At 53.7% G+C, this 16191-nt stretch overlaps 7 protein-coding genes across 7 annotated transcripts; 3 read left to right on the plus strand and 4 right to left on the minus strand.

Moving 5' to 3' along the window:
• Positions 1–114: 114 nt before the first annotated feature.
• Positions 115–3006, minus strand: IAQ61_003897 (uncharacterized protein; the record flags this gene model as incomplete). The annotated part of the gene is made up of 2 exons (XM_003837416.2): positions 2664–3006; positions 115–2598 (listed from the first exon to the last, which is right to left on the minus strand). The coding sequence occupies exons 1-2, from the start codon at positions 2994–2996 to the stop codon at positions 115–117; spliced, it is 2817 nt and encodes a 938-aa protein (XP_003837464.1). The 5' UTR covers positions 2997–3006.
• An 893-nt stretch (positions 3007–3899) lies between these two features.
• On the plus strand, positions 3900–4403 carry IAQ61_003898 (uncharacterized protein; the record flags this gene model as incomplete). Its single annotated transcript, XM_003837417.2, has 1 exon — positions 3900–4403. The coding sequence occupies one exon, from the start codon at positions 3900–3902 to the stop codon at positions 4401–4403; it is 504 nt and encodes a 167-aa protein (XP_003837465.2).
• A 368-nt stretch (positions 4404–4771) lies between these two features.
• On the plus strand, positions 4772–5372 carry TXNL4A_2 (Thioredoxin-like 4A; the record flags this gene model as incomplete). The annotated part of the gene is made up of 3 exons (XM_003837418.1): positions 4772–4828; positions 4893–5030; positions 5136–5372. 3 exons carry the CDS (start codon positions 4772–4774, stop codon positions 5370–5372), a joined length of 432 nt encoding a protein of 143 aa, XP_003837466.1.
• Positions 5373–5893: 521 nt separating this feature from the next.
• IAQ61_003900 (uncharacterized protein) lies at positions 5894–8358 on the minus strand (the record flags this gene model as incomplete). The annotated part of the gene is made up of 6 exons (XM_003837419.1): positions 5894–7561; positions 7610–7812; positions 7866–8012; positions 8065–8152; positions 8226–8263; positions 8325–8358. 6 exons carry the CDS (start codon positions 8356–8358, stop codon positions 5894–5896), a joined length of 2178 nt encoding a protein of 725 aa, XP_003837467.1.
• Positions 8359–8965: 607 nt separating this feature from the next.
• IAQ61_003901 (uncharacterized protein) lies at positions 8966–11399 on the plus strand (the record flags this gene model as incomplete). The annotated part of the gene is made up of 2 exons (XM_003837420.1): positions 8966–10206; positions 10256–11399. 2 exons carry the CDS (start codon positions 8966–8968, stop codon positions 11397–11399), a joined length of 2385 nt encoding a protein of 794 aa, XP_003837468.1.
• Positions 11400–11600: 201 nt separating this feature from the next.
• Positions 11601–13278, minus strand: IAQ61_003902 (uncharacterized protein). Its single transcript, XM_003837421.2, has 2 exons — positions 13019–13278; positions 11601–12941 (listed from the first exon to the last, which is right to left on the minus strand). Exons 1-2 carry the CDS (start codon positions 13055–13057, stop codon positions 11994–11996), a joined length of 987 nt encoding a protein of 328 aa, XP_003837469.2. The 5' UTR covers positions 13058–13278; the 3' UTR covers positions 11601–11993.
• A 1039-nt stretch (positions 13279–14317) lies between these two features.
• Positions 14318–15792, minus strand: CEL1_1 (Esterase/lipase/thioesterase; the record flags this gene model as incomplete). The annotated part of the gene is made up of 3 exons (XM_003837422.1): positions 14318–15116; positions 15170–15440; positions 15495–15792. 3 exons carry the CDS (start codon positions 15790–15792, stop codon positions 14318–14320), a joined length of 1368 nt encoding a protein of 455 aa, XP_003837470.1.
• Positions 15793–16191: the final 399 nt, after the last annotated feature.

Here is a 16191-nt window from a genome sequence, read left to right on the forward strand (position 1 = left end):
TGCATGTACATTTATAGAACCCTCCATCCATGCGATTCCCCTTGCACTCCCAAAGCCCCTCATCTAGCCAAAGCAAAAAGGCAAACTCCTCCTCCCCTACCAACAACCACAATCTCACGGCACATAGAGTCTAGAATACGCCACCACCCCCGTCCGACAACAAACACAGGCCGTATAATTCTTACTCGCGAGCCCAACCCTGCACTCATCGCACAGACTCAAACAGCCACAGGGCCACACCAAGACTGTACGCGGCGCCATCTGACAAACGACGCACTGCGGGCCCTCTGCACCCATGCCCTCTGCGCCATGATCCCAGCTGTTCGTTCCCTCGGCTGCAGCCTGCGGTGAATTGGCAGCCGGAACGCTGCGTTTACTGAGTATGAGGTCTTCGAGCAGCTGTTCTTCCTCCTCCGCGGTCATGGCCACGGCGGCCGGGTCTATTTTGTAGCGTGAGGAGGTGAGGATGCGGGATTCTTCTTTTTCGAGGGCGGCGCGGTAGCGTGAGCGTGTCATGATGGTGTTGCTTGTGAGGTGGCGGGCGAGCAGTTTTGCTTCTTCGCGGTCGTCTTTTGTTTTTGGGTCGAGGAGTTGGGAGAGCCGGGTGAAGTCGAGGGTGTCGTTGGGGAGAGGGGTGCTGGAGCGACGGCGTTGGTAGGTGTGGCGGGTAGGGGTGCGTTGGCCATCGTCATTGTCGTCGTCGTCGTCGAGATCGGACCACTCAGAGTTGGAGGCCGAGGTGGAGGCGAATGAGAGGACGCTGGTGGTGTCGTCGTCTTGTGGGGGTATGTAGTCGGCGGTAGTGTCTATGTCGTTCCAGCGGCCGCCGTTGCGCCACCAGGAGTAGAGATATTCGTCTAGGCGATTTGAGGATTCCTCGTTGTCAGATTCAGTGTACAACCCGCTCTTGCGAAGTCTTTCTTCAGCGAATTCCTCGATGTTGAAGTTGTCATCCTGGCGGACCTTGTCTCGATTGTCTAATGTAAGCCAGGATGCTGTTGCGCGCGTCTGCTGTTCATTTAGTGTGTAAAGCTCTGTGGCATTGGGGTTCCCAAATCCTCGTCCACCCGCAATGCGTCGCAACCAGCGTGGTCGATAGTTAACCCGGACTCTCCGCAGGGACCATATTATGATTCGTGCATGCGCCAGAGCTATAAGCTTCACAATACTCCTCCAAAAGTGATAGACCAGGAAGAACCGACTCCTACGCTGTCCAAGTCCAGTGGGGTCGTTTCGACGTGCAGGATCCGATGTAGGGAGGACCCCGCGTGTCTTGCGCTCTCTCGCATAGCCAGAAGTCGACGCCGCGTTTCTGGCATCACCATTGAAATTGTCCGTAATTTCTACACCTTGCGCTAAGGTTTCGTTTGTTAATTCCAAAGGGAGGTCGACGATGTTCTCCCGGAAGCGTCTCCTTCGAGCAAGGATGGCCTGCAGCCTTTCCTTCTCGAGCCAAGTCATCGAGTGTACATTCACCTTGGTGCCTTCATTAAGAAAGACCGCTTCACTTGCGGCTGTCAACACAGTGAAGCCTACTTTCAAGATTGCCGTGTAAAAGTCTTCGTTCCAGTTGATCGTCAAAGGTGTGATGGCGGAGAGATGTATGTTGGCATGCAGGTTACCATAAGCGGCAGCGAATCTTTCTTTTAGGGTGAGCGAAGCTGGCTGGCCAGGAGGTGGCGAAAGAACTGTAATGACAAGGGCTAAAAGATAAATGCAACCACAGAGGAGAATACCAGCGAGGATGAGAAGATGAGGAATGAAGCCTACGATGCACACTGTAGGAAATCTCAGGATGCCAATGTATTGGTCAGGATCCGTGATGGCGGACGCCAGACGAGCAAAACTCCACGCAAATGTTGACATGTATGCAAGGCCCCATATGGCGGTCGTGATCAGCCTATATCTCGAACGTACGCCCGCGATGGCGAGTACGTTACTGGTCAGGTGGCTGATGCTAGAGATGAGAGCAATGACGAGAACCTCTGGTGGTGCGTTGGCTATCCTCGACAGTCCAGTCCTTGTTATCACCAAGGAGGTACCATCAGGTGCGAAAATGTTCTTGGGTTTGAGGAACCGTGTTGTATCCACCGTCAGAGGCTTCGTGACTACAGCTTCGGCTTCGGCAAAAGCAAGTGAATGCTCAAAGATGGTCATGCCCACCTCCTGCGTGGGATGTCGACCCTGAAGCGCGCATGTCAGTGTCTCCACAAACTGTCCGAAGCCCAGCGACAGGAACAGAGGCCACAGGAGACTTAGCGATCCAGCTGGACGCGTCGACTCGCTGTTCAGAGGCAACATGTTGACAGCTCTGCATGACTCCTCAGTGGTCTGCCAGAAGAGCAGGGACGAGGACGCTCGCCACATGTACCCACCCTCTCCACCAAAGTCAGTATCCAATTGTCTACCAGGGCCGCCATACTGCATTTCGGACCAGCCAGGAGAGGTTTGGCATCGTATGGCCTGGAGAATGCTCTGTATCTGGTACAGGAAGAGGAGCAGAGGGACTATGTACAACGAGAGGCGGAGATGCAAGCGGTCGAAATGGAGGGCTACACGGCTCGAGGCGTAGAAGTGGGTGCGGTTCAAAAGCACGGCCTGTACAAGTGTTACTATACTAGGCAGAGGAGGGAGGTGCATGTGCGAGGGGAGGGAATCTTTACTATGGCAAAGGTCGCGATGGCCCACTTGGAGGTGATGTAGCTAAAGAAGCTGGCAACATTCTTAATCGCCTGGAACATGCTAATCTCCTCGCTGGGCCCGGAGGCGTTGGACACGGCTGCAGTGACCGATTCCTGGACAAATCTGCTTGCAGTCATGGTGAGCGTGCTGTTGGTGGCATTGGCCAAGGTAGGCTCCGCAATGGCGCTCCCACCAGAGCGCAGCAAGTCTCCCAGCGAGCTGGCCTTGGAGAACAGACGAGGAATCGCCATGAACAGATCGGCCGGCGACGGGAGGTACGACGTCACGTTTGCGAGTGTGGTGGAGGCCTCCATCGAGGGCCGGCTTGTGTAGTATCCGAAGATGTTCAGGGGCGATGTGCCCGGTTCAAGTGGTTATGGATACCAAAGTTCCAGCGAGATCCTGGCATGGCGGTCGCAATGCACGCCCTGAGAGCAAACACAGGCTCTGGAATAGATGGCACGTGAAGGCCGTCCAGGTGGTGGGTGTGATTGTTTGGTCCGGAAGTTGGCCGCATAGCCTTGGAGCGCATCATCCTGCACCGCCAACACGCCAACGACCCAACGGGTGTGGAGAAGCGCTAAACCATGTACAGACTCTCCGCCACCTCTGCTCCACTTCAACACCAACGTCGTCAGTCACATACACACACACACGGTACCGAGATGCTAACATCTGTCACGGCTTGTATCACCACCGTCTCATCGGAATCGCATTTAGATTTGCCGTTTGCTACTGACACGATAGATTAAACGCCTAGTGCTAATAGGACGACGTGAATGAAATGTGCGGCGAGTCTACCATCCACTCATGCGAATTGGGCACTGCTCACATCACCTCGCCAGGATAGGAGCAACGGGAGGAGAGAACAGGAAACTGTCTTTTCAATATTCCGTCTTGGGTGGCCTTGCGCTAAACCCCGGTGGCGTCTAGGCTCCAATGAAGATTTACAAAGTCAAGCCCATGCCGCACAATGAATCAACCATTATTCGATCTCTGCTACGCTGACACTCTGAGGAAATGGAGTGGCCATCATTGAGAAAGGCAATCGTTTGAACTGTTAGGAGAAAGAGGCCATTTCATGGGTTCACTTTGCAATCAACATCCTGACTGCACAGACACATGAAAGATCCACGGTCACATAAAACTACCTACACCCTCAAAAACGCTCTCAATCGCGACTTCACTGGAATAACCAGTTCACAAAACCGCACAACATGCCATCGATATTCGGCAAGATTGGCAGAAAGTCGAATCCATACATGGACACCCAGCGCTTCGATTTTGAGCCCATGCCACAAGGCCGATCAACACAAACAACCGCCTCGACGACTCCATCTCACCCTGTCAAGAACCTACGTGCAGTCTCGCCGCGTGGCGCGTCAGATCTTCTGGCCGATGCCCGATTAGCTGTCGGTCGTGACCCAGTCACTGGACGACGGCGTCCCGATATAGCTACCATGACAGCGAGTGAACGAGATATTTTTGAGAGGGAATTCACTGGGCAATTGAAAGAATTGGAAGAGAGAAAGAGGATTGCATATCAAAGCCTAGCAAGTGTTAAGAACTCCCCGGGCGAACGGTTCGATCGATGGTTGCGAAAGATGCCAGCCAACAAGTACACGCCTGCCAAGGCGACGGCGACGAGACAGGAACCTGTCTATCGCGACGCCATGGGTAATGAAATCGAGTATTATGCGCCTACGAGAAGGATTGGGTAATGATGTATGGGGGCGCGTGAGATGTCAACATTCTTTTTCCCTTTCGCATTACACTTTTTTATTGGTAGTCTACGCATGATTACTTTTCTCTCATAATCATCATAATACCAATGAAGACCTGCTAAGCGTGCAGAATGATCAATCTCAAAATGGAGACTATGAACATCAACCCACCTTGAGACATAAAGGCAAGCAAGCCACATGCTTGCACTTGGGTCATGCCTTCCCTTGCCATCCACCACCCCTCCCTCGCCTCTCTTCCCCCCTCCCAACTCCTTCAACCTCTGCCTCGCCCACATCTTTCAAAACAAAACCCATCGCTTCCCTCTGGCCCACTGACCAAACAACCCGACAACACAACCGCAAAAATGGGCTCAGCAATGCTCCAACACCTCCCCTCAGCATGGCACGTCGACCAAGCCATCGTATGTCACCCCCTTTCTCCCTCCCACCCAGCAACTAACACCCCATCTCTCTCCCCCACCCTAGCTCAGCGAAGAAACCCGCCTCGTAGTCCTCCGCTTCGGCTCCGACGCCGAACCAAGCTGTATGGCCATGGACGAGCAGCTCTTCCGCATCGCCGACCTGGTCCGCAACTTCGCCACCATATATCTCGTCGACAACAAGGTATCTCCCTCCTCCCTTTTCCTTCCTGCCTTCCTTCCAATCCCACCCCCCCATCCATCAACAACCACTAACCCACACACGCACCCGCGTGGGCAAAAATAACAGCAAGTCCCTGATTTCAACTGCATGTATGAAATCTACGATCCTTGTACCGTCATGTTCTTTTGGCGCAATAAACACATGCAGGTGGACTTTGGGACGGGGAATAATAATAAGATTAATTTTGCAGTGGGGGATAAGGCCGAGTTGGTGGATATTTTGGAGGTGGTGTATAGGGGCGCGCGCAAGGGCAAGGGGTTGGTGGTCAGTCCCAAGGATTATTCGACCAAGTGGATGTACTAGGCGGAGAGAGAGAGAAGGCGGGCAAGTAAATGGACTGGACGTGTGGGGAGTGGGACGCAAGGGTAGTGTGTGGTGTTATGGAGATGCTTTTGATAGATATATCTCGGGGAAACGATACAAGTCACATGGAAAAAGGAGCAAGGAAGAACCATTGTCTTTCAAGAAAAGAGTGGAAAAGAAGCTTTTCACGCCCAAGACTTGGTATTCTAATCTACACAACACTACCGCCCCACCGCCCTCAAATCCATATACAAATCCACCATCAACCCGCACAGCAGGTCCCTCCTCCACCCTCTAACCACCCCAACACCCCCAACGCCAAACAATGCACCCAACCAAATCAAACCACCAAGACTCGCCCCTCCCCAAAAACCCCCTTTACTCCTCGCCATGAACAAAGCAAAACAGGGCCAAAGGCAAATGCTGCAACGACCTGCGTCAAGAGTAAAAGACCACACATTAGCCCAAGAAAGTGAGGGAAAAAAAAAAAAAAAAACTCGAGCTCGAAAAAAAAAAGTAGACTAGTGCTTGGAGGAGAACAAATGCAACTTCTTCTTCTTCTTTTCCTTTTCCTCCTTGCCATGCTTACTTCCCTGCGACCCCGCAGGACCATACTTTGCGCCTCCTGCCGCCGATGATGGCGGAGCATTTAAATTCATGGCGCCCATGGCCGCCGTGGGCGGTCTCGCTGCCCCCGCCGCACCTGGACCGCCGGCTCTAGGGCCAGTGGGTAAACCGCCGGGACCAGGGAGGGGTTTGGCAGCCGCAGGAGGCGGTGCCGGTTTCGGGGGCTCTGGCTTCTCAAAGAGATGGGCGGGCGCCTTTGGAGGCGGCGCATCAACCGGTAAGCGGAGTTTATTACGTGGTTGGCTGAGGTCGCCGACCTGGCGGAGGAAGAAGGTGGGTTTCATCATGTGCGAGGTGACGAGGAAGATGTCGCGCGAGGACTTGTGGGAGACGTCGTAGCAGGCCCGCGCTTCCGAGTACGTGGCGCCGCCGGCTACAAAGACAATGACGCGTTGACGCGGTTCTGCGCTTGCGACACGGGATTTTGCCCACGTCGGTTTTGCGGAGCGGAGGGATGCGGCCGAGGGCTGGTCGTTTTGCATGGATTGTACGTCGTCGGGGGACAGTTTGGTAAATGGGAAGGCGTCTTGGGGGAGGGTGCCGCGGACGTGGCCTTCCAGCATGTCTTGGAGGGCTGGATTGAATCTCGATAGCCCGTAGTCTTCGGTGTTTGGGGGAGGGGCAGGCTTGGGAGGGAAGAGGGGTGGCAATGGATCTCGCTTTTCCTTGAGTTTGCGGGATACGCGAGCGCCGAGGAGGTCGAGGTTGCGGATTACGTCGCCGTCCGAAGGCGCTAGTTGGGCATGGAAGATCAGCTTTTGAAGATCGGCGGGAAGAATGCCGTCTTTGAAGAGTATGTATAGGGCGATGAGGCGTAGGCGATCGGAAGGGGTTACTTCGTCTTCGTCGAGCGTTCGGACGACTTGGTCGGCCATGTTCTTGGGCTTTCGGTAATCTTCGTCCAAGCCGGTGGCTAAGCATTGTTCTACAGATGCCAGATCTGGTAGTTTATGTTGCTGGAAAATTTCCATGCATTTTTGTGCCATTGTGAGATGCAATGAGTACGCTTCCTTCATTTCCTGAAACTGTGGCAGTCCTGCAATCATGTCTTTGATGGCGTTGAGACCATTCATGCCAGCAGCATTCTGGGCATCTTGATTCGTAAAGTGTGGGTTATCAGCGATGAATTTTTGAAAGTCGCTAATCAACTTGTCGAGACAGTCCTTCATGTGACGATGCCGGTTCTCCACCCAGATCTTGTCCTTGTCCGATATCTCCATGTCTTTTTCTTCTGCGCCGGGATCTTCCTCATTGACGACTGTCCTGTATATGATCTTGTCTCCGTCTACAATCGGTAGCAGGTCGAAAGCCATGGCTTGGTAGGTAAATTCGTGCAAGAAGGGCGCCATTAGATCCATGGACCGGTCGGTGATGTACAGTGCGCCACGAGGTCTATTTGACGGGGGTGGAAAGTCTTGGTTGAATTGCGCATACATGTCCAGCTTGTCTTGCACGAAGCGCGCAAGATGTGAGCAGAGCACGCTAGCTTCATGTGTTGGGTTCCGTGGTCTGTAGTATCGAATGATGGGGTACTCGCCGAGTCCAACACAGATGCCAGTGATCTAGGCCAACATAAGCACTATCATGTTATGTCGCAGTGCCGAACCTACCTTTTCAGCGATTTCCTGCATGTGCCTCACTACTAGATTGTTACAATCTGGGTGGTAAAGCATTGGGAAGCTCCAAGGGTCCTTGAACGTGATGAGGTGTGATTCTTGGGGGTGGTAGTCGAGATGGACGGTTGTGAAACTGCGTATCTGCTCTCGTGCCATTTGAGAGCGGTCTATACGCTCCTTGAGTGGGGGTGGGAGGACTGCTCAAAGCGTCAGTGAATGTGGGCCGGTCGTGAGCAGAGGTTCGCCTTACGTGTTGTCCATATGAGGAAGAAGCCTCTGTAGCGCCGCTGCTCAAACTCGGCCATGATGCAGTCGACAATGTGGGGTTTGGGCGTCAGGATGTATATGGCATCCATGTCTCGTTGGGTGGTGCGCCGATTCTCGAGTCGCTCGATGTCTACAACGCTTAGCTATCGCATTCGAGCATGGCAGGGGCGGCTGCGACACACTTGTGATGTTGGAATTGAGGATGTCATCTTCCTTGACCACATTGTTTACAATTTTCTGGCTGTCTTCGTCTACAATGAGGATCTTCCACTGGGGAGAGGAGGAGGAGGAGGAGGGTTAGCGGTGCAGCGGCGCAGGGGATATGGGGGCAGCAAGGACGTACGTCGCCACGGGTGGTTTTGCGCAAGGTGTTGAGAATGACTGGGGCTCTCTGTCAGAACAAGTGGCCCCAATGTATGCGCTGCCCTCTTTGTATTCTTACGGTCTCGCTGGATCTCAATCATGGAGACACTCATGGTGGCGGCGGGGTACGAGGCAGAGGGAGCCGCAGGGGCATCCAACGGTAGCTGTGAGCGCTGGACGTCGCGGTCGCAGAGTGCAAGGGCGACTGCAGAGGAATGGCCAGGCAGTGAATAGCGACTGTGTACTCAGCAAAAAGACGAGGCTGAGGAGGGGAGAAGCGTGCAGCGTAAAGGGAAGCGAGCGCGTCGCAGTCAAAACGGTGGGTGTACCGGTGCCGGTACCCAACTGGTGTTGCAGACGCGGTAACGTTAAGACATGGATCACTGGATGCGGGCAACGGGCCCTTGTGAACGGAAGTGCCCCGTTTAGGTTCACGTTAGGAACCTTTTTCTGTTCTTTAAAAAAAAAAAAAACTAACTTACCCTAACCTAACCGAACCTAACCTTACACTCACGACCGTGGTACCCGTTCATGATCAATGACATGATTGATGTCGCCTCCACGCTGTCAGAATTAATACCATCATCGTACACAACACGCCCCCGCCTCGACTGACCACTTTTTCGCCCTTTTCTTTCTCTCTCTCTCTCTCTCTCTCTCTCTCTCTCCCTCCCCCAACACAGAGAGGAGCACGAGAGCACGCCCCCCCCCACTGGCGGTATGCCACCATTGCCCTCACGGCGAAACTCGCTGTGCCTCTTTTGCGCCTTTGCCGCCCACGCGCCCTCACAACCACTGCGCTTCCTCCCCCGAATACAAGTTGCCCATCGCAGTGGCTCCTCAAAACGTGCCTCGCCTCCATGGAGTAGCGCGAGCATCAGAGACGCCTTCCAAGGCCGCGCAGGGAGAGACGCAGCTCCCTTGATCCATGTCCGTGTCCGGTTGGATAAACTGAAAGAAGAGTGCGCCCAGCCCGACTTCAGAGAGAGCCTAGGCCTTTCCGAGGACGACTTCTACAAGGAATGGACGGAGTTCGAGCGCTCCATCAACCTCTGGATAAGAAAAGCGCCGCCCGAACTGCAGAGACTGGCTGCCGAAGAGAAACGCGGCAAGCTGACGCTCTCAAAACGCCTACGAAATCTCTTCTACGCCCAGGTATGCAGTGGCAAGTTCACGGCAGCTGAGCTCGACAACCAGAACAAGGTCGCCGACCTACGTTATCCCGCCGAGTGGTTCCCGGCAACGAGACAGATTCCACGCACTGTGCATCTGCACGTAGGACCGACCAACTCAGGCAAGACGTACCATGCCCTCAAACGACTCGAGCAGGCCGACACGGGCATCTACCTCGGTCCGCTTCGACTCCTCGCCCACGAGGTCTACACACGCTTGACGGCAAAGGGCAAGTCGTGTGCCCTGGTCACGGGCGAAGAACAGCGCCTGCCCGAGGGAGACGGGCTTCCGGGCATGTTCAGCTGCACTGTCGAAATGGCACCGCTCAACACGCGCTTTGACGTTGCTGTCATCGACGAGATACAGATGATCAGTCACGCAGAACGAGGCTGGGCATGGACACAAGCCTTCCTAGGAATACAGGCCAAGGAAATCCACCTCTGTGGCGAAGCGCGCACAGTGCCCATTATGCGAGAGCTTGCCGCCCTTGCTGGAGACAAGGTACATGTGCACGAGTATGCGCGACTGACGCCTCTCCAAGTCATGCCAAAAAGCCTCAACAGACAGCTGGAAAAACTCGAAAAAGGAGACTGCGTGGTTGCGTTCAGCGTCCTCGGCATCCATGCTATACGCCGAGAGATTGAGAAAAAGACGGGGAAACACTGTGCCATTGTGTATGGCAGCCTGCCTCCCGAGACGAGAGCCCAACAGGCAGCACTGTTCAATGACCCGGACAATGACTATGACTTCCTTGTTGCAAGTGATGCTATTGGCATGGGCCTCAATTTGTATGTCAACACGCAGCTCTTGACCATGAATCTGCACTGACAAAGACAGGGCAATCAAGCGCATCATCTTCGAATCCCTTATGAAATCCGATGGCCTCTACTACAATCCCCTCCAGATCTCTGAAGTCAAGCAAATCGCCGGTCGTGCCGGACGCTACAAAACTGCCCACCAAGCCGTGACTACTGACACCCAAGCCTCGGATCCCACCATCGCCCTCGACGACACACCCCCATTCATCGAACCCAAAACAGTTGGCTGGGTAACAACATTCGAAAAGGACGATCACGAGCGTCTCAAGCGAGCCATGGCCATGGAACCAGAACCTATCCACACAGCAGGCCTCTTTCCACCTTCCTTGATGATTGAGCGTTTCGCAAACTACTTCCCACCTCGAACACCCTTCAGCTACATTATGCTGCGCCTGCACGAAATCTGTCAACTTCACTCGCGATTCCATCTTTGCAGGCTTCGAGACCAGTTGGACATTGCAGACGCCATCCACCCGGTCAAGTCCTTAAGCACACAGGAACGCATCACACTCTGCAACGCCCCAGCCAACATGCGCGAGGAACTCGAAAAAAGCTTTATGCGTTCGCTGGCAGATTGCATAGCCAACAACCGTGCCGCCCATCTCCTCGAGCTTCCCGACCTACCCTTGCAAGCCATGGATGCCAAACCCGGCCAGGAACGGAAATATCTGTATGAGCTGGAACGCTTGCATAAAATGCTCATCACCTATCTGTGGCTTAGCTACCGCTTCCCCCACATCATGGTATCGCGCTCACTAGCGAATCATGCAAAGAAGCAAGTGGAGGACAGGATTGAGGAGACCCTGGCACGCTTCACCTTTGTCAAGGCAGATCGGGATCGGCTGAGGATGCGGAGGGAAATGGCGCGCAGAGCCTTGGAACAGGAGGAGGGTACGGAACACAAGGACGGCGCAGACGGCGAGACAGCGCAGCAGTCTGCAGACAAGCAGACTGCCCGCTCAGCGGTGCGCAGAGTCATGACGGCTGCTTCGTCCCCAAACGAAAAGTATCTGCCCACCCCTCCCCTTGCGATTCGCAAGCATCCGTCTACCCCTCACGTCCCGCTACGCAAACACATGTCCGGGAAGGAAACTGACAGTCCGCCACCCCCTGACCACATGCTCAATCCAAGCCAGGAATCTCTACTCGGACAGGCTCAGTAGGGCAAAGAGAAGTTCTGTGCACCGCTTTGACCATTTCTTTTCCCGGCGCGACAATATTTGGAAAATGGCATGGAATCCTTGATAGATGAGGGCACATGTTCAAATCAAGGTACAGTACCATTACGTGTACAAACAATCATGTAGAACAACGAGAATATAACAATCGTCCTCCCTGCACAGGAGAGAGACATATTTACACATTTGTGGGTTTTCGTGGGGTTGGTATTATATTATGTATTTTGTGTCTAGGGGACGTATGGTATACTACAGGATATAACATGTGGTGCCGAGCACAAAGGGATTAGGATCCGTTTCTCCTGAACGGACGGACAAATCGGGGTGTGTATAAAGACGCCACGAGATGCGCTCCTGGCATACCCGGTCAACGGGGATGATGTCGGATGCATACATCGGGGTTGCTGTGTGAGGAGGTAAGAGGTCATGACAACGCCTCGCGAATCATTACTTTCGTCCCCGCTATACGCGCTAAACGAGTCTCGCGGGGTTGATTTTTTGCAGTGCAGTGGACGGACAGAAGAGGGGGTAAGGTATGTCAAAAGGCTGACCAAGGACGGGTTATGAAAGCCAGGTGCTCTACCGGGGCAGTTCGGCGCTCAAAGGGGTGAGATTGAGTTGGGGAACAGGGGGCCCGGTACCGGATCTACGTCTACGCTCGCGCTCGTTGAAGCCAACAGGTTGATCAAGTGTTGGATTTTGCCTCTTGAATTTCCCGCCGAGGCTGCGCAGCCAGTCCTCGCCTTCTTCAGCGCCGAGCCAGTATTTGGGGGCGCCGCTGAGCATGATGCGGCCGAGGTGGCCTCGCCAGCCGCTGCCTTCTTCTTTGCCTTCGGAGAAGGGGTTTTCGGCTAGGTCGGCGGCGGTGGTCTGCATGTTGTTGGAGTTGTACCAGGCGGCTGAGGCGGCGTTTGCGGCAATGTGTTGGCGTAGACATTGGCGGGCAAAGGCGAGCATGATGAAGACAAGGTAGACGCGTAGCGCCCAGAAGGCTGAGATGAGGGAAATGCTCATTATGCTTCCGCTCTGGAAGACGACGTTCTCCAGGCCGGCGCCACTGTTTGCTGTGGGCTGGCCGACGGCGATGGCGTTTTGCCCGGCCTTGAGCCCGTCTGTGGGCTCAGCGACGATGTCGACTTGCGTGACGTTGTAGTCTGGGCTTGTGTATCCAGCATTGTTCTTCATGCCTGGTGAAAGACCAGTGGCGTCGTCTGGGTGTGCAGCGAGGGTGATGAACCATGCGATGCCGAAGAAGGCGGTGTAGAGGGCGTTGATGACCGAGTCGAGCGCATACAGATGCGCCAGCAGCACCGCCTCAAACGGACTTTGTAACCGGATGTGCTTGTATAGGAAGACTGTGGCGAAGAGGGCGAGGGTCGAGTAAATGTACATGGAGAGTTGCCATCCGTCGATGCGTGCGCCAGTGAAGACAGCGAGCAGTCCGAAGAAGCCGGAGGCTTTGTTGATGATTTGTAGGTATGTAATGATTTCTGCGCCGGTGCGGAGGGACATGGTTTGCAAGAAGCTCTACATGCGATGGTCAGTCGTTATTGTCACGTGATGGGTTATATATCGAGTCAAGGAGTGTCTTGGAGTGGACGTACCCTGGGGCGAGGAATCTCGAGAAGTTGTGAAGGCATCATGGTCGTGAATCGGCTCGGGTCGCGGAGGATAGTCCTCTCGCGCCGTATACGTTATTCTGAGGAGTAGCTATGCTATGCTATAGGGGGACTGTGCGTTCTGTGTCTTGTCCCGGTAGTGGTGAGATTGGTGGCGGTGGTGGTGGTGGCCGAGGTGAAGGGAGCGGTGGGCTGGGAGGCGTCTGTGAAAGTCTGTGAAAGTGTTGTATGATGCTGGATGTTGCTGCGGCGCACGACGGAAGCGCCGGGGAGATCTGCTTGCTCATCTCGCAGACATGCACTAAGCCCCTTTCCACGCTGGTGGCACGTGCACAGTACCTTAATTTCAACACCAGTCTGCCTGATCTGCAACACCCCATGGCGTTGATGAGATCTTGCATCGTGATCCTTACCCATGCTTGCGGTACGGCGTGCTGGTATGAAGCTGTGAGGCCTGAAGTGCTGCTCATGAATGACGTAGCGCCATCCTGAGTGGGTTCTTCATGTACTACTCCTGTCACGTGGTCTTGACTGCCTTGAGCCAGAGCATCACACCGTCCAGATGCTCTCTCCAAGCAATTCTTTAGAAAAACCCGTTCTCTCTCTATTCTTCCCGTCCATCAGATGTTTCCTCTAGATACATCCTTATGGTAGACGATGAAACCCCCGAATTGATTACTGTATCAGCAGCAGAATGTTGTTGCCGAATTTGGAGCAGTGGCAGCGATATTAACATCAGCTTATCAAGAATGGCATATATCTATATAGACATGATGGGTCTGTTGAAGTTGTAAGGCGTGATCTTGTCACTGCTCCCTCAGACATATGATAGGGAGCAGACTTATCAATGCACAGGACGTGGAAGATGCACTCCTCTGATTTGCGCTTCGAAAGGCTCGTCTACCTACTTAAAATAGCTGGTGCCAGGACAGATGACATCATTCCAGTTTCTATTCGAGGTATACTAAGGGTGTATCTTTCAATTAGAAATAATCTCTGGAGTGCTGCAAGCATATATGTAGCGGAATGACTGTAGGTCACTTCGCGTTGCCTGCTACCAATAGATCAAACATAGATACATAAGTGAGGAAGATCAATGAACACAGGTTTTAAATACAGACCGTCAGTTCTATGTGCACTGTTCTACTACGAAAAATATACATGTAGAAATCATTCAGCGAAAGTACCAAACTACATCAACCAGTCCAAAGCTCCCTCCACCCGAAAAGTCTTTTACAATCCGTCCAAGCTCACTCCACGGCTCCCAATCCCATCAACCACCATCTATGCAGGCTGAGCAAAAGTCGAGCCAATAGGACCAAACTTGATATTGGAGTAGACAACCGTAGCATCCGGCGAGCTAGCCTCGACATCCTCAGGCTTACCAGACGTCGTAGGGCAAGTACCACGAGCAACACCTGGCTTCTGCGGATCGGCATCAGTAGGGTACGTAGAATCAAGCCAAAGCATGTTAACAGCATGATCATCCCAAAGCGACATGACGAGCACATGGCCCCTCGCCAACGAAGCAGCCATCTCGTTCAAACCACCCAACTTCTTAAACGAGCTGGTATCGCCAAACGCCGTCTTCTGCTGCTCGCAGAACTGATCGGTGATGGAGTTGCCCGTGACACCCTCGATTGCTGAATCCGTGTTCTTGAACACCTTGCCGTCTTGGACGTAGAAGCGCTTGATGTCGGTGAGCGAGCTGCCGGAGCCGATGAATTGCGTGACTACGGTCATTTTCTTGTTTGTGTCGAGCGTCATGCCGGGGCCGTAGAAGTCGCGGACGCCCATGCGGTAGCTGTTGAAGTCGCAGCCGTCCTTGTCGCAGATGCCGCCGTAGCGGTTGTCGCCGTCACCACAGGCGGTGCCCGTGCATTCTTGGAGACCGGTGCCACTGCAGGGGTGCGGGGTGTAGGCTGTGGAAATGGAATTTGCTTCCCAGATGTCCATTTCTGGGCAGCAGGCGCCGATTTTACCTTGGCCGGCGTTGGGATCGTTGGGCGAGGGGTTCCAGCCTTCGACATTGGCTTTACCATTGATGAACTTAATGTCGTGTGGGCATTGGGAGTCACAGTATCTGGGTTTATGTTAGCTGAGAAGAATTTTTGAATCTGTATGAAGCCAACTTACCCAGTTCCATATTTGGCGCCGGCTTTGTTGTTGCCCTTGTTCAAGCCGCCATCAGCGGCCATTTCGACAAAGTAGAGGGCGCCGTTGAGACCACAGGGCAGCTTGGAAACGTCCACGTCAAAGGTGAACTCCTTGCCGATCAGGTTGAACATTTGATATTTGGAGTCGGTCTCCATGAGATAGGTGCGCGAGCCGATGTTGCTAGAGTACTGGCCCTTGGTGACGAATTTGAGGGTCAGGGCATCGCTGCTGGTGGTGATCCCGTAGGTGCCTAGACATTGTAAGTCTGGATTCTAATCATTATGATACTCGTGTCGAGGCTTACCAGAGTAGTCAGCACCATCAATGGCGCAGTTCTTGGTGCAAGTCATGCCATCAGGGCAGGCAGTGGTGTTCCAAGAGTTGCCATCGAAGCAGTTGGTGTATCCGCTGGTAACATGGGACCAACGCCAGTTGGAGTCAAGAACAACAGATCCAGACTTGCTGGTGCAGCTGTTACCACCGGTCCCAGTGCAAGTCTTCCATGTCATCTTGGGATGAGTTTCAGTCTGCGAGGTACCAACCTGCTGGGCGCGGGCGGCCCCGAAGAAGGAGAGAGAAGCGAGGGCGAGTGTCCTGTACATCTTGACTGCTGAGGGAATGTGAGTTGGGGGATATCGAAAAAGCCTTCGACCCTGGGATTGCCATCTTTTATAGAAAACTTGAAGCTGGTTGAGGTACTATCGAAAGTACGTTAAGATTGTGCCCATATGACCATGCGTGATTGCAAGGCGCGCAAGGTCTGTGTCGTTGTTTTCGATGGAGTCCCTGCCGGCCAATGCCATGGACACTACGGGCCCTCGGCATCATGGAATGAAGCTAGAAGTACCACAGTAATGAAAGATAGATGAAAACCCCTGGGTAGTTTTGCCTCCGTGGGGAAAGTCCGGGGTTCTGCGGAGACCGGTACGCCACCACTTCTAGGATCTTTACCTTACGCAGATAGTGAAACTTCTACGAAGGTATAGATGTACACCGTCTGA

Source organism: Plenodomus lingam (genome assembly GCF_022343315.1).
Source record: "Plenodomus lingam strain CAN1 chromosome Unknown contig_18, whole genome shotgun sequence".
NCBI classification, from domain to species: Eukaryota; Fungi; Ascomycota; class Dothideomycetes; order Pleosporales; family Leptosphaeriaceae; genus Plenodomus; species Plenodomus lingam.

What these genes read in the sequence shown, in the direction of transcription:
- IAQ61_003902 (XM_003837421.2), bottom strand. Translation starts at nt 13,057, where the DNA reads ATGATGCCTTCACAACTTCTCGAGATTCCTCGCCCCAGG. An exon ending in TCGAGATTCCTCGCCCCAGG is followed by an intron (nt 12,942 to 13,018) that starts GTACGTCCACTC and finishes CATCGCATGTAG; the next exon opens with AGCTTCTTGCAAACCATGTC.